This window comes from Montipora foliosa, chromosome 1, assembly GCF_036669935.1.
Source record: "Montipora foliosa isolate CH-2021 chromosome 1, ASM3666993v2, whole genome shotgun sequence".
In the NCBI taxonomy this organism is placed as follows: Eukaryota; Metazoa; Cnidaria; class Anthozoa; order Scleractinia; family Acroporidae; genus Montipora; species Montipora foliosa.
The window spans coordinates 54,328,019-54,347,957 of record NC_090869.1 but is presented as its reverse complement, the minus strand read 5'-3'; the positions used below and the strand labels follow the sequence as shown (position 1 = coordinate 54,347,957).

The window sequence follows — 19,939 nt, the reverse complement described above, 5'->3', positions numbered from 1 at the left end:
GTCATTGTAGCGTACGCAATAAAAAAAACAACAAATGGTTTTCAGAACACAACGCCGCTCTCGGAGGACAAAGTCAAAGGAGTTTTAACTGCTGAAAATGTCATCTCCGTGGGACCAACCAGTACAAGTAACTTTCAGTGGGGTTTCCCTCGCCAATAACGATACGCATTTCGAAAAAAGAACCTTCGTGGTCAATCCTCGTTCGAACAAATACCGATACTGGGAAACCGTCAATACACTTTTCAATTTTCTCACTTGTCTAATTGTTCCGTTTCAAGCAAGTCTTAATTCAAAGGAAACAGTTTTTTGGGTTTTTGCGTACATCTTTGACGTGTTGTTTCTCTTGGACATGTTGCTTCGATTTCGCGTTGGATATTTTAGCAAAGGAAGTCTTGTCAACAATACATCGTTGATCCGTCGAAGCTATCTTCGAGGACTGTTTGTGTTGGACTTGTTGACCATTCTGCCTTTGGATTTTCTTGCTTTTGGAGTCAAGACTTACACGGACAGTCATGAGACGTTGGCTTTACTGAGGTTAAACCGCATTTTAAGAGTGCACAGGCTTGTATCATACTTTGGTAAGTTTGCATTTATTAGTTAACGGTTTTTTTAGCTGTAGAAAAGCCTTTTTTTATGGAAAGTCCGGAAAACTTCAGGGCTATTTTTGAATTCGTGTCACATTCTCCTTCCGTCACCTCGGAAAATTAAACCAATCCTTTAATTAAGTTATTATGACAAAAGTGCTCAAGCCGACGAAAACTACCTGAAATTATAATAATGATAAACCTTTATTTTCGCACGATAGGTATAAAGCTGAATAGCTTGCGGGGTCGTGCTCAAATCAAATCAAATCAAATTAATACATCTTAAACCATATTAGTTTTTGAGGAGAGGGAAAAACCAGAGTACCTAGAGGAAAAATTGAAATCTCTCGAAGCACAGTAGAAAACCAACAAACACTCAAAACATTGACTGACCGTTCGACAACCTGGGCTAAAGTTTCGTTTCGATCCAGCAATTTCCCGTACAACGTCTAGTAAGTTAGTCGGTATATATAAGTTGTTTGAGTTTGTATAAGTTGTTGCCAGATGTAGTTTGTTCAGGTTGTACTGGTTCAGTCTTCTGGTGGCTTTGACGATCTGAATAGCCTCTTGTATGTGTTCAATAATATGGTAGGACTATTCAAACACTCGCGAGTACGATGGTTTTGGCCGCGAATGGGCAGCGACTGGCATGCAGGGGACAAGGCGGCCAAAACAACGAAGCAACCATCGATTTACTCCCGCGTGTTTAAATAATCCTGCAATAAAAATATCCCGCCATACGCAGGCTAAAGACTGAAGACTAGGAAACAAGTGGTTGTTTACCAGGAGGAAGGGGGAACCGGTTACAGCTAGGTTTGTTCAAATGGTAACTGAAGCAAAACCTCTCCATTGGAAATTCAGTTGGGATTGACGTGTACCATTTACAGAATTTGTTCAACTTTACCGAGAGAGTCTAGAGGGAGACAAAATCATTCAAACACTTTCCGTTCGGAAATTCCGTTTGGGAATTTTGGACTACTTTTCAACAAATCCCGTTTTCTCTGGAAACTTTCGGCTTGGGAAGTCCAAAGTAGGCTTGCCATTTATATTCCAACCGAAATTTCCGGATTTTTTTGGTAAATGGTAAACAACTAGAAACTGGAGCAAAAAATTGGAGCACACCAATCACTGCCCACTGCCTTCGCAGCCAATGACACTTGGGCTTAACTGACACTCAAGCAATAATATCACGACTTCCGATCGTTAACCAACCTTAACGACCTTAACGACCTGGGGCCTGTAATGGTGATGGAGCTGTTTCTATATGCGATGTAATCTTAATTATAAAATTCGTGACCACTTGAGCTCCGAAAATCCCGAATTGTTGGTTTTGGAAATCACTAGGCTCCGGCCCAGAACATTCTTCAGTACTTGGTATAAATGACTTTGAGAAGATAGTAGTGAAAATAGACGCGGAAAACTGAGAGTTTTTCTCCTGGGAGATATCAACGTGATAACATCAGCTAACACTCATAAACTTAACCAGCTAATCAATGAACCGACAACGGTTACTATGAACTCCTACACACTTAATTGATCATTTTATTACGAACTGACGAGATAAAATTGGCAAGTCGGTTACTGTTCACCTTGCAATTTAGCGACCATTCTCTAATTTATATGTAATATAAGGCCAAGCACGAGCGTTTAGGTGCTAGAATGATTAAAACCCGTCACATAAAGGATTTCCATATGTATAGTTACCTAAGAGACCTACAACGAAGGCATGGACTGCTATTCAAACACTTAACAACCCAAATGATATGTGCTCCATGTGGAAGGATATGCTAATGAAATCCATAGACGAACATGCCCCACTTTAATCTAAACGGGTTGGTAACAAAAAGGCCAGCTGTATGGATAACTGACCATCTGCGCCATGAAATGCACAAAAGGGATTGCTTAGAAAGGAAAGTTATGTTGGTCAGTATATAGGCAACATGGGACCAATAAAAACGAGACCGGAACCAGACAAATAACGACCTTAAGAAAGCCAAACATAAATACTTCATTAGTAACCTACAGCTCATCGTGTCAAATCCTATAAAACGTGGCAATTAATCAGTAAACTGTTTTCCCGACGTTCAACCAAAGCTGGGAATATTTCGGGAATAAATACAGTTGCCGAGCAAATTACAAGTGAACCCCTTGAAATAGCTGAAGAACTAAATCTACACTTATTGACCATTGGTGGAAGGCTGGCCTCAGAAATTCCAGCATCTGATATAAAGCCTTAAACTTATCTCACGCCAACTGAAACCCGGGCTCGTTCTCATTGAAAGCACCATCACTGGATGAAGTTCACAAGCTTTTGGTTTTATCAACGAAGTTGATAATGTAAATTGGCCACCGTACAGAGATTCTTAAAGCTTTTAGAATCTCTGTACGGTGGCCAATTTACATTATCAACTCCATCAATAAAACCAAATTTTTGTATACTACTTCCCCACCGACGCAGCACCACAGTTTCTTTAGAAACTACCCCCTTCACTCATTTGAACTTCACAAGCTGTTGACCAAAGTCAGCTGGATTAGTATATAAAAATATTTCGTATAGACTGTTAAAAATGGCTACCAGCATAGTCTCGCCATCCCTTTCACTAATCTTTGCTAAATCGATTGAGAACTGAAACTGGTTGATATCTTTCTAGAACTGAACTGACTAAACTGACTGTTATCTTCCCAGATGATTGGAAATTGGGAAGAGTGACTCCTAATTTCAAAAAGGGCCAAACGGATGATCGCGGCCCCAACAATTATCGACGAATCATACCGACCGTTGCCAAAATATTTGAAAACTGTATTTACGATCTGGATTTCGATAGCGGTGATTGGTCGTAAACACACCACTCTTACTACGCTGGTTGATACTGCAAACAGTTGGTCGGTTAATATTGTCAACGGTGAAGTTTCCATAATCGATCTTAAAAAGGCCCTCGACACCACTGACTATATAATTTTCTTATGGAAACTCCATATAGATGGTGCTGACACAATCAGTATATATTAAGTGGTTTGAGTCTTATATCTTCACCCCCGAAGTCAAAGATATAGCCTTGAATTGCTGGCCAATTGTCTAATGCTGCATCGGTTTCTTGTGGGATCCCACAGGGTAGCTATCGTGGACAACTTTTATTCCTATATTTTATATTAACGATCTGCCAAATTGCCTCAGGTTGAGCTCCCTGAAGGATGTTTGCTGATGATACTAACATCTTCACCTTTGCTGCCAGCACATTGGCTGATCTTGAGGATGGTTTAAATTCAGAGTTAAGACGTCTTAATCTATGGCTTAGTTCCAATCAATTGAGTTTGAATGTTGCGAAGACCGATTTTATGGTACGGTTATCGGGTCAAACCAACGTTTACGTTTATTCTTGGACGATCAGATAAACATTGAGATCGATGCCAAATTAATTACTTAAGTTAAAGAAGCCAAATCACTGGGCGTCATAATTGATGATCACCTCTCATGGTCTAATCATATAAGGGAACTTAGTAAAAAGATATCTGCAGCTATAGGCGCCCTTTAATAAACTTAGAAGACCCTTCATCATCTCAGAGAGCACTGGCCTCCAAATCTATCAAGCGTTGCTCTTACCACAGTCTGGTCGAATACATGTATCTGCCTCTAATGTCAAGAAACTTCAGTTATTACACAACTTTGCTTCCAATATAATCACTGGTTCTAGGAAATTTGACCATGTAACCCTTTTGTGTCAACTTAACTGGCTCCCCGTTAAACAGCAGCTATATCTTTAGTTAGGGACTCTGTTATGACTTACAAATGCGCCAACAACCTTGCGCCCACGTACCTCTCCTTTAACCTTTTACAGGGGAACAAGTATCCACAACACCTTGACGCGCAACCTAAACAGTCTAGAAATCCCACTTTTTTAAGACTGCATCTGGGCAACGGGCGTCCACCATGTTGTGAAAACCGAAACACTGATGACGTTCCTGCATCTGATTAGCTCTATAACCCCATGACGAGTCACAAATTGCCATGAATGCAGGGCAAAATGTTGCAACGCGGCTACACGAGTGACACAGTTTGCGATTTTGTCACGAAAAATTCAACCATTCAGTTTCTCGCGAGTTTTTCAGCTATGGCATCATCTGTGTGAGGGTGGCTACAAGAATGATTTTTACAGCGCGCTGGCGACGCGACAATTATCAAAAAAATCGCATCACAATCGCAACCAAAAAATCTCTCGTGTAGCCGCAACTTTAGTGGAAATTTTTCTTCCAGTTTATTTACCGACCAAAATTGTTTCCACAACATTCTTAGTCTTCAATTTTCAGTTAGACTTTTTGTTTTCCAGATAACATAAAATTAGATTGTTATTGGTCTTTCGACGGGCAAAATTCAAACCTTGGTTGGTATTAAATTAATCGCGGATTAGCGTTATTATACCACTGAAGATGACTTCCACTCAGTCACTGTCATGCCAAACAGTTTTCCTCAGAACTATACTCACCCGGGCGATTGTACTTCATTTTTTAATAAGGGAAAAGGGTATAGAGTATTTTCACGTGACGTCACGACGGCCATGTTGTTGTACCCAAGTAATCCTCCGGGAATTGAGCTCTGTTATCATGCAAACTTTTTCTTTTGTTTCGGTGGAAAAACAAAGTTACTGATCACGTGAGTGAAAACAGTCTATAGCCATGCCGCATCCTAATTATTTCAGAAATGGTCGCAATCTCGACCCCAGAACTCCTCTCTTGACTGAGGGAAAGAAGAGCTCTGGGGAACCCTCAAACAAAGTGTCTTGTCATTGGTTTTTGTGAAGAACAATCAAAAGCGTCTCTAATTGGTGCATTAATGTTACCACGAGGAGTGAACAGGCGCTGTAAGGTTGAAATAGATTTTTGGCTACGAGAACCCTACGGCGCATGTTCTCCTACACAGAATTTGCCTCGGATCGATCCGAGGCTCTGGTGATGAGAATGAGATTATTGTTCGGCGAAGCCTGGTTTTATTTACGCGCACGTCAAATTTCTCTGTTTACTTTTTTTAAATCTCTGCATTGCTTCCCTTTTAGGATCCCGAGAGAACGAACTGCGATCCAACACAACTCTTATTCGGGCAATCAAATATACAGCCATCGGTACAATAACAATTCATTTAATGGCATGCGTATGGTATTCACTGGCATGTCATAACTTTGGATCCGGTATCTCCGCATGTGACGAGCAAAGTTGGGCAATCAAGCTTAGCACAGGTATAAATACTAATTATACTAATACTAATAAAAACTGATAAGCAAACACCAAGAATGCTGTAAGATTTGGTTTCCATGGGCTTCAACTTACATTTATAATGAACAAAGAAATCCGAGTATTCAAGAAAAAAATATGAATATTCCTGATTATAGAATCTTGAAATAGGTCAGTTTCTGCGAACGTGAATATTTTGCGATTATTCCATCTTGTTTACATTTTACAGTGTTTTTTTTATTATCAAAGGGTCGGTATGTTTACGCATATATAAAGTTACGATGATATAGTATTTACATATCTTGAATACCAGAAACAATCTCGATTTGCCAGAAATGTGCGCGCACGGAATAAATGGGTAATGATGACGTTTGCACACCAAATGCTCACAAGTAAGTCTTGGATACTGATGACGTTGAGCAGAAAACAGCCGAGAGGGGTACATGGGAACGTAACATTAAAGATGTTTTGGGTTCAACATTTGTTGAGAATATCTTACCATCTGTCACGGAGTGCCACACATTACATGCCATGCAATCTAGCGTTGGAAAAGCTATTCGAAAGTAGCAGAAAGCTTTTTTTCCGCCTTATTTTTCTTAAGTCTTTTTTTTAACAAGGGGCTCATAAAGTGACTTAATTATTTCACGATAAGGATAATCCTTTGGTTTGATTATAAGAGTCGCGGGACGATTTCATTTTGGAAACACTTTGCCAATTGACGAAGATTGTGCAAGGACGCACGAATTTTTTTTTCCAGAAACGATTTGTCAGACACAAATCAATGCTGAGAGATCGAAAGACTCAGTCTACAACCAGCAAGTGCTATTAGAAAACGATTGAAGATAAACATTAGTCAAGTAAAGCTATGATCCTCGCAGTTATGGACGCAATTATAACACGATACTGGTGCGACGCTTTAACCAACGGAGCTATGAAGCCACTGACATTGGGAGCTGGTCATTTGTGGGTTCTAACTTTTCAGGCTTCTCTCTTATAATTGCGTCCATAACTGTGAGGATCATAGTTTTACTTGATTTCATATCCGCAGTTCAGTATATGATTCATTTCATATATCATTTCGTTTATAAATATTAGTGATTCTTAAACAATTTACAATGCAAACGATCGGCCTTGTTCCAAGTGTCATGAGCACATAAAGGGCATGGGTGGGGTGGGTTGGCCGACGCCGTTTTGCAAATTTGCCAACACCATCAACAGCAATTTTCGGTTCCCGACATCTCGTGCCAGACCTCCAGTACCCTAGGGAGGCCCTCCCTCCCTTAGTAAACCGCGAATGCGGCTTAAACACTGAAAAAAATTGGTCTGAGGCTTATCAATGTAAAGTGATTATGCTAGCAGTGCTAGCAAAAAATATGCTAGCACGATCTATAAAAGCCGATTTTTCCATTTCCTTTCCTTGTGACATTAAAAGTATACTGAGGCCTTCATATATATGTAAGGTTTTAAGACAGATCACTTGCCGTAGAAAAAAAGTTGTTTTTCTCCATGTTTGTGCAAAGACATTAGTTGTCATAGTAACGACTCACGTGATAACGTTCACCTCCAACTCTTGATCTAGACAAGTTTTGCTTTCAAGGCTACAAACGATTTTTCTTTTTCACTAGCAAAATCGTTTTCATGTTGGAATGAAGTTCTTAATATTATTTTAGCCGCTATAAAAAGGGACGACGAGAGCAGCACTAAAAAAAATTGTCTTTGCCAAATTTTTATTATTGTTGCTTAATTGCGTGATTTGCGTTCATGTGTGTCTTGGGCAATCTACAGATTTTAGTCGGCAAACCCTGAGGTCATTAAAACATCGGGTGAAATAGTTTTTACCATATGATCGTATTTCTTTGTCTTTGTTGAATCTCAGAATCCTAAGAGTAGGCATTATTTGAGACTGATAACATTTGATGGTGTCTATATGCAGTGTTTGCTTACCTCAAATTTTTAAATTCAGGTGTGGAGACGGTCAGTGTTGGAAAGAGGTACATTTTGTCACTTTACTGGGCGACTGCAACTGCCACAGGGACTGGGTAAGTTTTTAGCCCCGGCTAACGCCTTGTAACACTGTCGGCCAAGTGTTAAGTCATCCAACATAAAACGCTAAACGCTTCCTTCCGGTTTTTTGGTCAATGATAAGAGTGAGCAACGTGGGAACGGCGTTATACCGACGCTGCATTCTGTATTCGCTTAGCAACGTTATTGTGATAAGTTTATTTGACTCTTTGCGTCTGTTACGGCTAGCCAAGGCATTAACTTTGGTCTCTATGCAGAGCGTTGAGTTTTGATTGGGGTTCCACAACTTGAAGTAAGACGTCACCTCGGGAGAGGAGGAGAAGGGGTGGGGGGGGGGGGGGGTGGCTAAGAGAGGAAAAACGCATTCTGTCATTCAATCAATCAATCAACTTTATTTAAAACACGGTAAATGGCTCAGCAAGCTGGTTTTCAGACATGCCGTGTAAGTGCTAAAAAAATTACAAGAATTACAAAATATAAATGTTAAAACGACTAATGAACTAGGTATAACTTAGCGCTAAATATTATTTTGAGGCCTTATGCGTCCCATGGCGCAAAAAGGACTGATGATGATGAAATATTATTTAATGTCAAAAAAATTTAAACAATTGTAAAAATTAGTAACAAACATAATTTATCTTATTATATGGAGGAGAGTGTTTTACTGAGAACTAAACCACTCGTAGGTTCCATACGCCACTACATCCGGGACCCGAGTGGCGTATTTTCCGTATGTCACCTTTGTGAGTGTCTCGTTCGCTTCGCTCACTCGTGAGATACTGTTCTTGCCACTCGAACATAAAATTCATATCTTCTCGCCACCGTGTAATATCCTCTATATATAATAACATGAACAAACCTAGTAAAAATGTGCCCTAGCGAAGCAAAATATGTCCTAGGATATCGTACGTTTAAAGCTTGCAAGATCCCTTATCTCACGTATTTGATTTGACAGTTGGTTCCAAGCATTTGCACCCCGGTAGCGGTAATTGGAAGTCATAGTTCGAACCCCTCAAATTATAATTGTGAACTTCTGAGGTTCTATGAAAATACTCCCGGAGATACGTCGGGCAATTAACTTTAAACACCGTAATTAACAAGTGCCTTTTTCTAGAGTTAGACCACTCTAGAGAAATTTAATTTAGCACTACTGATGATCGAATAGAGTAATCAACCCTAGTAATAATCCGTGCTGCTCTATTTCATAATTTTTGTAATTTGTCAGCACGTGTTTTGGAGCAGTCACTCCATACAACATCAAAATAATCACAATAAGGTTGTATAAGTGAATAGTAAATTGACTTAAGAGTCTCTTGATTGTCAGTTAATTTTCTAGCTAAATACAACATTCGCAAGCGATTCGAGATTTTAGATGAAATATGTTTGATCTGATCATCCCAGGTTAGCATTTCATCAATGTGAACCCCCATAACTTAGTAGAAGGTTGATGTTCAATTGGCCAATCATCCATCTTTAAATTCATGAATTTAGCTTTTGTCAAGTTTTGCCGAGAACCAATAGTCATACAACTAGTTTTGGAGGTAGTGCAACTTAATTTGTTTGTCTGAAGCCAATCGTGTACTGCAGCTAAATCACTATTTAAGGAACATTCAATTGTGGATATATCTTCATGAGCCATAGTTATATACATATCATCGGCAAACATACCAGGTGTTGTATGTTATCGACATTTTGGGAAATCGTTTACATAAATTATAAACAAAAATGGCCCAAGTCTAGAACCCTGGGGAATGCCACATGATACATATTTTTCTGTGGATAAGACTCCATTTACGTAAAATCTTTATGTTCTATCAATCAAATATGATTTAAGCAACTCAAGAGCATTGCCATTGACACCGTAACAAGAAAGTTTACGTAGTAAGATGTTATGGTCTACAGTGACAAAGGCTTTCTTTAAATCTATAAAGACACTACCATTAAGTTTACCAGCATCCATATTGGTAAGCCAAAGGTTTACTGCACTTATCAAAGCTGTACAGGTTGAATGATTTAGTCTAAATCCAGATTGAGAGTCTGTCAAGAGATTTACTTCTTGGAAATACTCTAACAGCTGAGTATGCATGACCCTCTCTATAATTTTTGATATGGCAGGTAGAATAGAAATCGGTCTACAGTTGCTTGGAGTATTTGATTCTTTCATCGGACTTAAAAATAGGATGTACTTTTGCCTTTTTCCAATCATCAGGAAATATTGCAGTCTCCAACATTTGATTTATAATATCACATATAGAATTAATTTTGAGATGTATGGACTACAAAGCTTTAGAAGTCTGCTAGAAATATTATCCAATCCGCAACTTACCGAGGGTTTGAGCTTAGTGATCAGGCTGTGAATGTACCGTTCACTTACAGGGCAAAAATAAAAATTTGAGTCAGTACTATTTAAAAAGTCCTCTGGTTGAAAAGCAGTGTCTGGAATACCAGATGCCAGTTTACTACCTAGGGAACAAAAGTGGTCATTTTGCTCAGCGATATGTTGCTTTTCTGTAAAATCTTTGCCCTCATAAATAAGTTCATTTTTAACATGTCACTTACAATTGCGTCCCAGGGAACTATTTATTACCTTCCAAGTTTCTTTAAGATTACCACTATACTTCTTAATGCTCTCATTAAAGAAGTTAGTCCTGGCTTCCCTAATACTAGCGTTTTCGTCGTTCCGTGCCTTTTTATAACACTTCCACATTTGATGAGAATTCTGCTTGACTGCTTGCTTTTTTAGAAAAATCACGCTTTCTCATCTTCTGCCTCAGTTCGGATGATATCCACGGTGAAGATTTACTTTTCACTTTCCTTTTCCTTATCGGGGCATGTTTATTCGCAATTTCCAGAAACAGAGATTTCCAAACTAACCACATTTCGTTTGGGTCATCCAAAAGAGAAGCAAGATGGAAGGTGTCTCTTTTATGTCATCAATGAACGCATCAATGTCAAAATTTTTGAATTGTCGAGATTCAATTACTTTTGGATCAGTTTTGGGCGTATTATGTTTATGAATAGCATAGATAAGACTGTGGTCAGAAATACCAACGTGTAAGACCCCATGATTTGTTATGATATCTGGTTTGTTAGTGAATATGTGATCGATTAGTGTTCTAGTAGTAGTAGTGATTCTCGTTGGCTGATCTATCAATTGAATGTATTGGTACGTTTCAGTAATAAACTTCAACAGCATTGCGGTCAGGCGTTTGCGGTAATAGATTACAGTTAGTATCACCTACAATCATACTCTCCTTATCTTCTTCATCAAGTTTTAGCAGGTAGTATTCAAATTTGTCAAACATTTCAACCTTCGAGTCTGGAGGTCTATACCAAGTTGTCAGCAAGAATGGCCTGGACTTGGGCTTTTTAATTTCAACCGTCAAAATTTCTAAATCTTCGTGAGAGGAGAGGTCTTGTCTGTTTACGTAATTCAAGGATTGTCTAATGTACAAAGCTACACCACCACCGTTTCTATTCCTATCGCGGCAGAGTATATCGTATCCCTCAATGTCTACCTTGCTATCGGGAATTGTTTTATCCAAATTCGTTTCGTTCAATCCAAGTATGTCAATTGTTTTATCTTCCATGAAAACACACAATTCGTCATGATGGCAAGTTAGGCTACAGATATTAAAGAGAAACAATTTAAATCCCCTCATTTTTGGTAAAGTAGGGAAGTTAGGGCTTAAGTTAGATGAATGTAAGATGCTATCCCTTACACAATTCATACTAAGATCATCGTACTTTGAAGTGATCCTGCCGATAACCTGCCGCTACCGTTGCCAATTCTCCCGGGGGGGGGGGGGGGGGGTACTTTAGGAATTTCTGGGTGGGGATGTGCCGCTGGGACCCTGAGACCCTTAGCCTATACCAGAGCTAGTTTCAGCTGGATTTTGCTACCCTATACTAGAGTAAATTCCCCAAATCACTCCTATCCTAGAGTAGCTGTTTTCCAGAAACTAAGGTCACTAGCACAGTCTAAAGCAAAGCCAAAACAAAACCTTATACCACAATCACTTCTTTCTTAAAAAAGGATTTATTTATACTTGTCCAGCAATGCCAAGCACGTACGTACGCATTATCAAGACAATAAATTGATTAATTTTAACCAGTATTAATACCACCGATTTCCGTCTTAATCCCGATTTTTGACAGTTAATAATATCCAGTAGCGTTTTATGATAGTCACCTATCAACGCTGTTGAGGCTGAGTCATGAAAATTTAAACTTGCCGATTTATTTTTTTTATATTTTTGAGTAGCAATTCCTGGTTTCCTTAGTCTACATAAAATCTTCAACCAACTGGTCAGTTTCGTGAAAAATGATACCCTATTCTACACCCAAACACTCTGATTTTTATACTGCTTGAAAACCATACCCTTCACAGCGGCACATACCTATATAGCACATATGTGGCAGTACCCCCCCCCCCCCCGGCCAATTCTTGACCAGAGGGAGGTAAATTAGCACGTCTCAGGTACCTACAAAGGTTACTACCAAGGACTTTACTCCCTCTACTGTTGAGATGCAGATTCGATCTATTGAGGTGATGAGCCATTACATTCTTGTTATCAATGAAACATACGTTGGTTTTCTCGCAAATAGATTCAGTGAGTCTGTTAAAAAGGTTGATTTTATGAGCAGTAACAGCAGCTGAATCATTTCTAAACGTCACAGCCGGTATAGACAGAGCCTTCGGTTTAAGGTCAGTGATCAACATGCGTAACTTTGTGGCAGCCGTGTCTTCATTTTCAACGGCTAAATCATTTGTTCCACAATGAACTATTAAGGCCGTATTCTCATCTAGTTGGCCGCAAGCAAGAAGCTCATTTGCTTTATTATGGATATCTTTAATCTTTGCTCCTCGCGAACATTCAACTTTAACCTTTTCCCTGAAGGCACTGGATAATTTCCTAGATTCAATGTTCTTGACTATCGAGTCACCAATGAGGCAGGCTTTCGTCCATTTGTCTGCTTTTATAGACACCTCCTTTGATGAATAGTGGGCTTTAACTGCTGATTTAGCGAGAGGAAGACGAGTGGATGGATGATTCAGAGATTCCAGCAGTAGACTTAGATGTAAACTTTTGGTTGTGCTAGAATCGATATTCTGCTAATTGGTCAGCTCAACTCATAGATGTTGAAGGATTTGCATTGTTTAACTGTGGCGAAATTTCGTCACCAAGTTCGCCGTGTGATGGATCAGGTGATATTTCACCAGCAGGATCTTCTAACGCCTTAAATCTATTTTGAGTATTTACAGGTCTTTTATTGTTGCTGACAGTTGTCCACTCTTGTGTATCAGACAAGCTCTGTGATTGGTTCTGGAAGTGAGAAGTTATGTCATTTCGGAGATTAATAACTTCATTAGGAATTTCACTGCTTGCAGTCAGTAGCGCAGCATGAGAATCTTTCAGATCATTAAGCTCCGGTAACCTCTGAGATTGGTTCCGAAAGTGAGAAGTTACATCATTTCGTAGTTTGGTCAATTCAGTTGTTATTTCATTGTTTGCCGCCAGTATTGCCGCATGAGAAACTCTCAAATTCTTCAGTTCATTTAACACTCCTTTTAATAACAACGACAATTGCGCTAATTGATGATCGAAATCAGCTTTGCTATCTTTGACCGGATTTGAATAATTAGATCCGTTGGAGTCCAAAATGATTTCCATATATGCGTTATCGATAAAATTTTCAGCCTTGCTTAGGTCGTCTTCTGTGGATAGTACAGGAGATTTAACAACATTCCTTTCACTTGTGTTACCACAAGTTGTAGTTGAACCATCGCTAAGTGAAATTTGGCCAGATGAAATCTCCTCTCTGAGTTGAACATCTTTATCTTGATTTTCCTGAAGAGCGTTCGGTGTTTCGCTAACGGGATGTGAACGAATTGAAGTTAGGTTGATTAAATCATTTCTCAGTTTGTCTGCATCCTCTTTTCCCTGAATTTGTAGAGTTCTCGCTTTGTGGTAGAAATTACAAGTGATATTTTGAATCTTAAAAACTGCACAAGATCCGTTCTCATTAGCTCAAAATTGATTAGGTTTTACTTCCAAGTGCAAGGTTAAGAACCTGAGTACGTCGTTCTTAGATCCATGCCACTTAAGCTGATTTTTCAAAGACAGGAAAGATAATTTCTTGTAAAGGGCTTCCATTTCATCCATTCCATCCTTCCTTTCCATGCTTTCTAAAGTCTGCTCCGCTTTCCTCAAAATCAACCTAAGAAGGAATTCACCGTTCCTCGTCGCTCGTCTGTGTTCATCGATGAGATTTCTCCCTTCAGTTTTAACTAACTTAGGGTCTTGCAGTTTTAATCCCTTTTGAAATCCTCGCGAATATACACAACGTTAGCAACTTACTTTAACGTTTCTGTTCCTTTCCAGCTATGGAGACATACACGCTGTCACATTAGGAGAGAAATGGTTTTCCATATTTTCCATGCTGGTGGGGATTGGATTGTTCTTTGGGTTAATTTTGGGTAGAATGACGTCAATGTTGACGAACTTGGATTCAGGGAGAGCCAGATATATACATCATCTGCGTGTCATTAAAGATCACATGGTAAGGCAGAAAAATTATGGTTTAATTAAGGACAACGATACGATGGTAATACTGATGCTAATGATGCTGATGATGATACTGATGCTAATGATAGTGATAACGAAAATGATGTAATGATGACGATGACGACAACGATAATGATAATGACAATGATGACGGGGATGACGAAGCCGATTACAATCGCCATGACGATTACAATCGTCATGACGATGATGAGGAATTTGACGTTGAAAATCTCCATGACGACGATGATGATGATGACAACGATGTCCAACGACATCAATAACTTTGGTGATGAAGCGGGGTTATTTAAGTGAAGACAAAGTGTGAAGTTACCGTGTCGACGAAGCACAGAAGATTTAGCGGTCACGCGAAAATTATGCCATTGCACGTGCTCGTTAAACTTGTAGAGTAAGTCTTACCTTCGCTGCAATCTTAAGTTTTCTTTTGCCAATGATGGAAAAGGCGACTAAGATGACAATGACAATCGCAACAAAATTAGAGAAAACAAAACAAAAGATAACGAAGAGCTCGTTCCATTTCTTCATTTGCTTGCCATGATAGAGCGACTTTCACATGACCTTGAAAAAAACAAAAATGCAAAACATTTAACGAGTGCCATTTTCATTGGCTTAGTGAACGCGGATGCAAACAACGTTATTTAGATCTCTCCACCATGGAACTTTTTGGAAAGCGATCGCTATTTTGCTTTGACGTCATTTGAAATGCAGTAATGTGATTGGGTAATTTAACTGTTTGCTGCCCATTTTAGGTGTTTCCTTGGCGGGAATAAGGGGAAGCTTTGTTTTGATCTTGCCAAATATTGGTCCGTGAAACAAACTGCGAACACTTTTTCAAGGTCATATGAGAGTCTCTCTATAATTATTTCACCTTTGGTAATTTGCTCTGTCTTTTTAATTTTAATATTTGCTATAGTAACCCTTTATTCACGTGCCAATCTCAACTTACGCAACGTTAATGTTTCTTATTTAAAGACAGACATAAATATCTCTTCAGATGTATGTTCGAGGGTCATAGCTTACTACGAATATCTGGTAAGTGTTCGTGTTGTGGTGATATCAGTTCACTCGCCTCCCACCAATGGCGTGGTCCGGGTTCGATTCCGAGCTCGGACTATATGTGGGTTAAGTTTGTCGTTAGTTCTTTACTCTGCTCCGAAAGGATTTTTCCGGGTTCTCTAGACTGGTTTTGTCCTCTCCTCAAAAACCAACATTTCTAAATTCCAATTCGATCGGAAGCAGGACCTCCCTGAAAACCACTTTGCATGAGTGGAGCTTTCTGGGTAAATATCATGATTATTTAAAGTCGAATTCATCTAAGAAGGGATTGCTTTTCTTCAGTTGTTCTATATGTTTTTACGAGTTTTTGCTTTAAGGTCACCGAACAAACCTCGATCGAGAGCTGAAGACGTTAGAACGAGGGCCGCAATCTTGTTGAGAAGCGAGGACGTATTCATATATAGTTCGGAGGGCTTCTTGCTGCTCTAACTAGTAAAGTATTCCCCTTCACTGAAATCTCTTCTACTATTACATTAGAAACGATTTGCCAAATAACCCCTATTTTTTTTGTCACCGGACCGAAGAATCGCACATAATCTGTTAAACATTTGCTTGAAAAAAGTTATTTTAGGATAATTCTTTACCGCAAGCTTTGTTCCCACCACAAGCAGGAATTGCTGTATCAGAAGTGGTATTTTGATCTTTTCTGAAGATTTTTAAGTTACCATCCATCCGGGTTAGAAATTCTTACTTTGAAAGAAACGTTGCGATAGTATACTTGTGTGCAGAGCTCTCGATTGTTTCTCTCTAAAATCGATTCCGAAAGACAATAAAAGTGACTCTTTCCTATTAAGCGTTGTGAATTTAGAACAATTTTGTTTATCTATGGAGGTATATCTATGACATAAGAAATGCAATGCTCTGTAATTGATATAGTTATTTTCAAATCAAATGCCTCGATCCAAACCTGAAGGGCAAACACCCGTTTCAGGTGTCATGCAGATAATCAAAATGCAGAGAGGCATACTGGTAAAAGTCATCACGCAAATAGGCATAACGCAAATCATTCTCGGAGACCCAGGGGCAGTCAGTCGAGACGGGACAAGAAAATCACGGGCAAAATCGGGACTGGCGTTAAAGTGGTACTACGACCAAAAAAAAATCCTTTTTTCCTTTGGATTTCAAAACTATGTTAACTAAACACTAACTGACCCAAGTTTTAAGGACGGTGCCTACTAATTAACAATATTTTTGCCCCGGTGTGTGATTATGCAGGAAATGTAGGTCTTAACAAGTGTTATTGAAATCCAAAAAGAAAATTGGGGGTAACCACGCATTTTTCAAAGATAATTCATGAATAATATTTGTAAAAAGCTTTAAAATACAAAGCAATGTATGGCGTTCTTTCTCAAATTGAAGCTTAATTATCTCTGAAAAATGCGTGGTTACCCCCAATTTTCTTTTTGGATACCAAGAGTACTTACTAAGGTCTACTTTCTCTGGATAGTTTTAAACTGCGCAAAAGTATCCCTGTATTAGAAAGCATCACCGATAGGAAATCCGAGTATCTCAAGATGCGCAGAACGTGTGCGCAATAACAATAGTAGGCGCCGTCCTTAAGTTCTGATTTTAAAAAGACACTTGTTTATTTTAAGTGGAATTTTCTTGTTTATTGGTCCGCCATTACTAACTTTAAAATCTTGAGAGAGCTGGGTCGAGGAGAAAATGACGTCAAAGACTTACTGGTTTAAGAATGCAATGCGTGTGCACGCGGCCAAATTAATATGCAGCACGGGAGTTTCAGGCTTTCAGACTTTTAAACCCGTGTTTTGCATATATAATAAATTGCGTTTACACGCTGAAATTTTAAGCTAGTGAGTAAATGACGTCATTTTCTCTAGATCCAACCCTCTGAGGTCAAATCGGCCAGTTTTGAACGTGAGTAATGGCGGACCATGAAATCCAAAACTTACACTCAAAACAAAGAGCCTTTGGATAAAACTCAAAGCGCAAAATTTTGCCAGTTAGGTGTCAAGCGAACACGCTTTCAAAATCTGAAGAAAAAAAGGAAGTGATTTTTTGATCATAGTACCACTTTAAGTTTTCAAGTAAGGCGAGAAGAGCCCCTGGGAACATACCTTTAACGGACGAGTTCCAGAGCAAATCAATCTTCTGATTGGGTGAAAAGTTCCGCAATTGTATTTTTTCCTCCCAATCACAGAAGCTCATACAGTGAAGTCAGATTGTGATCCCTTATATCAAGCGGTAAAATACCACATCTACGGTCGCCATTTTATTTCTATCGTTCTCTTTGTCTGGCTCGTGCAACAGACATACCTTACGACTAAAAGGGACCAGCAAAATCCAAGGGAGGACAATTGTCTGTACATGTGTAAAATCAAAATACTGGGTCAAAACACCTTCGAATACCCGACTAGAATGAATCAGGAAGAAAACCAATTTCCACAGGCGACCAAAATACATAATTTGAATGCTCAGTCAACGTAACAGTTTGTTGGGTTTATATGGGAAACATGAAATGCAGAAAAATGTGTCCCCATACATAACGTACCTACCAAGAAAAGATGACGGACATTGATCAAAACAACCAAGCTTTAGTAATCTTTTTATTTTTCAAGGAAGGTAATTTAGGGTTATTTTTTTTCCAGCAGTAGATTCCATTTTGGCTGTGTGTGTACATGTAGTAGTCTAGGTGACAAAATTATGAGACATCAAAACCTAATGTGAAGTAGTTCAAAATAAAGAAACAAAGAAGAACGCTACAAACTGACATTCGTCCCACACATTGATGTCCTGGTGTGTGTTAAACTATACAAGTACAACCAGTTGGAATCTACATGTAAATGTAATGGATTTTTCATTGTTTTGGTACTAAAGATTTCATTGATTTTTGTTCATCTGTAATTTAGAAATCTCAACATCAAGACAAATGTAGGTTTAACATGCACAGTAACGTCATGCTTTGTTTTAGATTTCACTCCAAGAAATATAGTAGCTTATTCCAATCAAATTAAGTACTTTGCTCCACCAGGGGCCTGGGCACAAAACCTCATAACTCTCAAAGGAACATGGTGACCAGACACTAACATTTCAAAAAATATATAAATTTTCTATGTTTTGAAAATAATTTAAAATTTAAAAACATACCAGCTCCACACAAGCAATATAGTGTGCTTGGTAACCATAGCAACCCTCTCCTGTTGCTGTTTACCTTGAAATTTTTGGTGTTTCTTTACGAAATGTCCATAGCTTCTTTACTTATGCTCAGTGCCATCCTTCATTTTGCTGTCTCTTGTATGGAAGAGTTAGAGAGCCCTTTTTTAAAGTAAAAATATCACAAATGTGCGGGAAAGGGGGCTTTTTATGTTTAAGGCGAATAGCTGGCCCCCCGGTAGGGTGAGTGTAATTGCCGCCAGACAAAACAGACTAATCCGTCAAACACAACGGTTCACCTCAAACGGGGGTGCACAAAAACGCCAAACTCGCCGAGGAATCGAGCCTCGGCCCTACAAACACAAACGAAGGAAACAAACAAATAAACAAAAAGGACTCAAGGACAGCAGGGCAAAAACAAAACAAGCATCACCAAGCCCAAGGGCGAAAGCAGCCCGAAAGGGCCACCCGTCGACAGACTCATCCAACGCCAAGACGTTTGTTCACCCCAGACAAATGGCCAGGGCACACGAAATTAAATATGTACAACCAAAACATTGCGCAAAGGAGCCACGACACTTTGACTACCCCACTGACGAACAAAGAAACGACGACGGCGGTCAGACTGGAAAGGACGAAAAAACAAAGGTAGATAAAACCGAACACGAGACTTTACACTCTCCATGACATCAACAGCCCAGGGACGCTTTCCCCTAAAACGGAAATCATTGCGAGAACCCCCAAAACAGAACTAAGCTTACAGACATTGAGAAGATAAACAAAAACACGAGGAACGACAGACAACTCGTCAGCAGAAAAACCGAACAAGACATGACGAAGCAGGATGGAAGGGCACAAAGGAGAAGCCCGAAATATAAGCGACTGAAGCCGGGAAAGGACACTAACAGACAACTGACAATAGAAAAACAAGTGCTGCAAAGACCCCATTGGATCTGAACAAAAACAAATTGTAGAGTTACACAGTTCATATATGATCCATTTCATATATCATTTCATCGTTGTAGAGCGACCATAACCGAAAGAAGCAAGGCGCTAGGCCGTGTAAAGGACCCCATGAGAAATTTTCCATGAAAGATCAATAACAGTAAGGTCTAAATCAAAAACGAAGAGTTGACGCCAGGTAGAAGACCAGTAGAGGGAACCAAACAGAGGAAAGAACTTTTCCTCACAATGCGGAGAAACAGCATTTTCGGATAAAAGATACAAGTAGGCAGACTTAGTGGTTACGGAATGAACAGGACAAAAATCAATACCCGAACCAATACCCACAGAAGAGGCCACAAAGGATTCTTTACAAGCCCGCCAGGCACGCAACAAAGAAACATAGAAAGA

General features: G+C 39.3%; 1 protein-coding gene across 1 annotated transcript in view; it reads left to right on the top strand.

The window, feature by feature from the left end:
- The first annotated feature begins 349 nt into the window (after positions 1-349).
- The window catches only part of LOC137971337 (cyclic nucleotide-gated channel rod photoreceptor subunit alpha-like), a 53,847-nt gene continuing 34,257 nt past the window's right edge, over positions 350-19,939 (top strand). The window contains exons 1-5 of the mRNA XM_068818167.1: positions 350-578; positions 5,633-5,812; positions 7,771-7,846; positions 14,216-14,393; positions 15,389-15,448. Of these exons, the coding sequence (XP_068674268.1) occupies positions 350-578; positions 5,633-5,812; positions 7,771-7,846; positions 14,216-14,393; positions 15,389-15,448 (723 nt within the window). The remainder of the gene's footprint in view (positions 579-5,632; positions 5,813-7,770; positions 7,847-14,215; positions 14,394-15,388; positions 15,449-19,939) is intronic.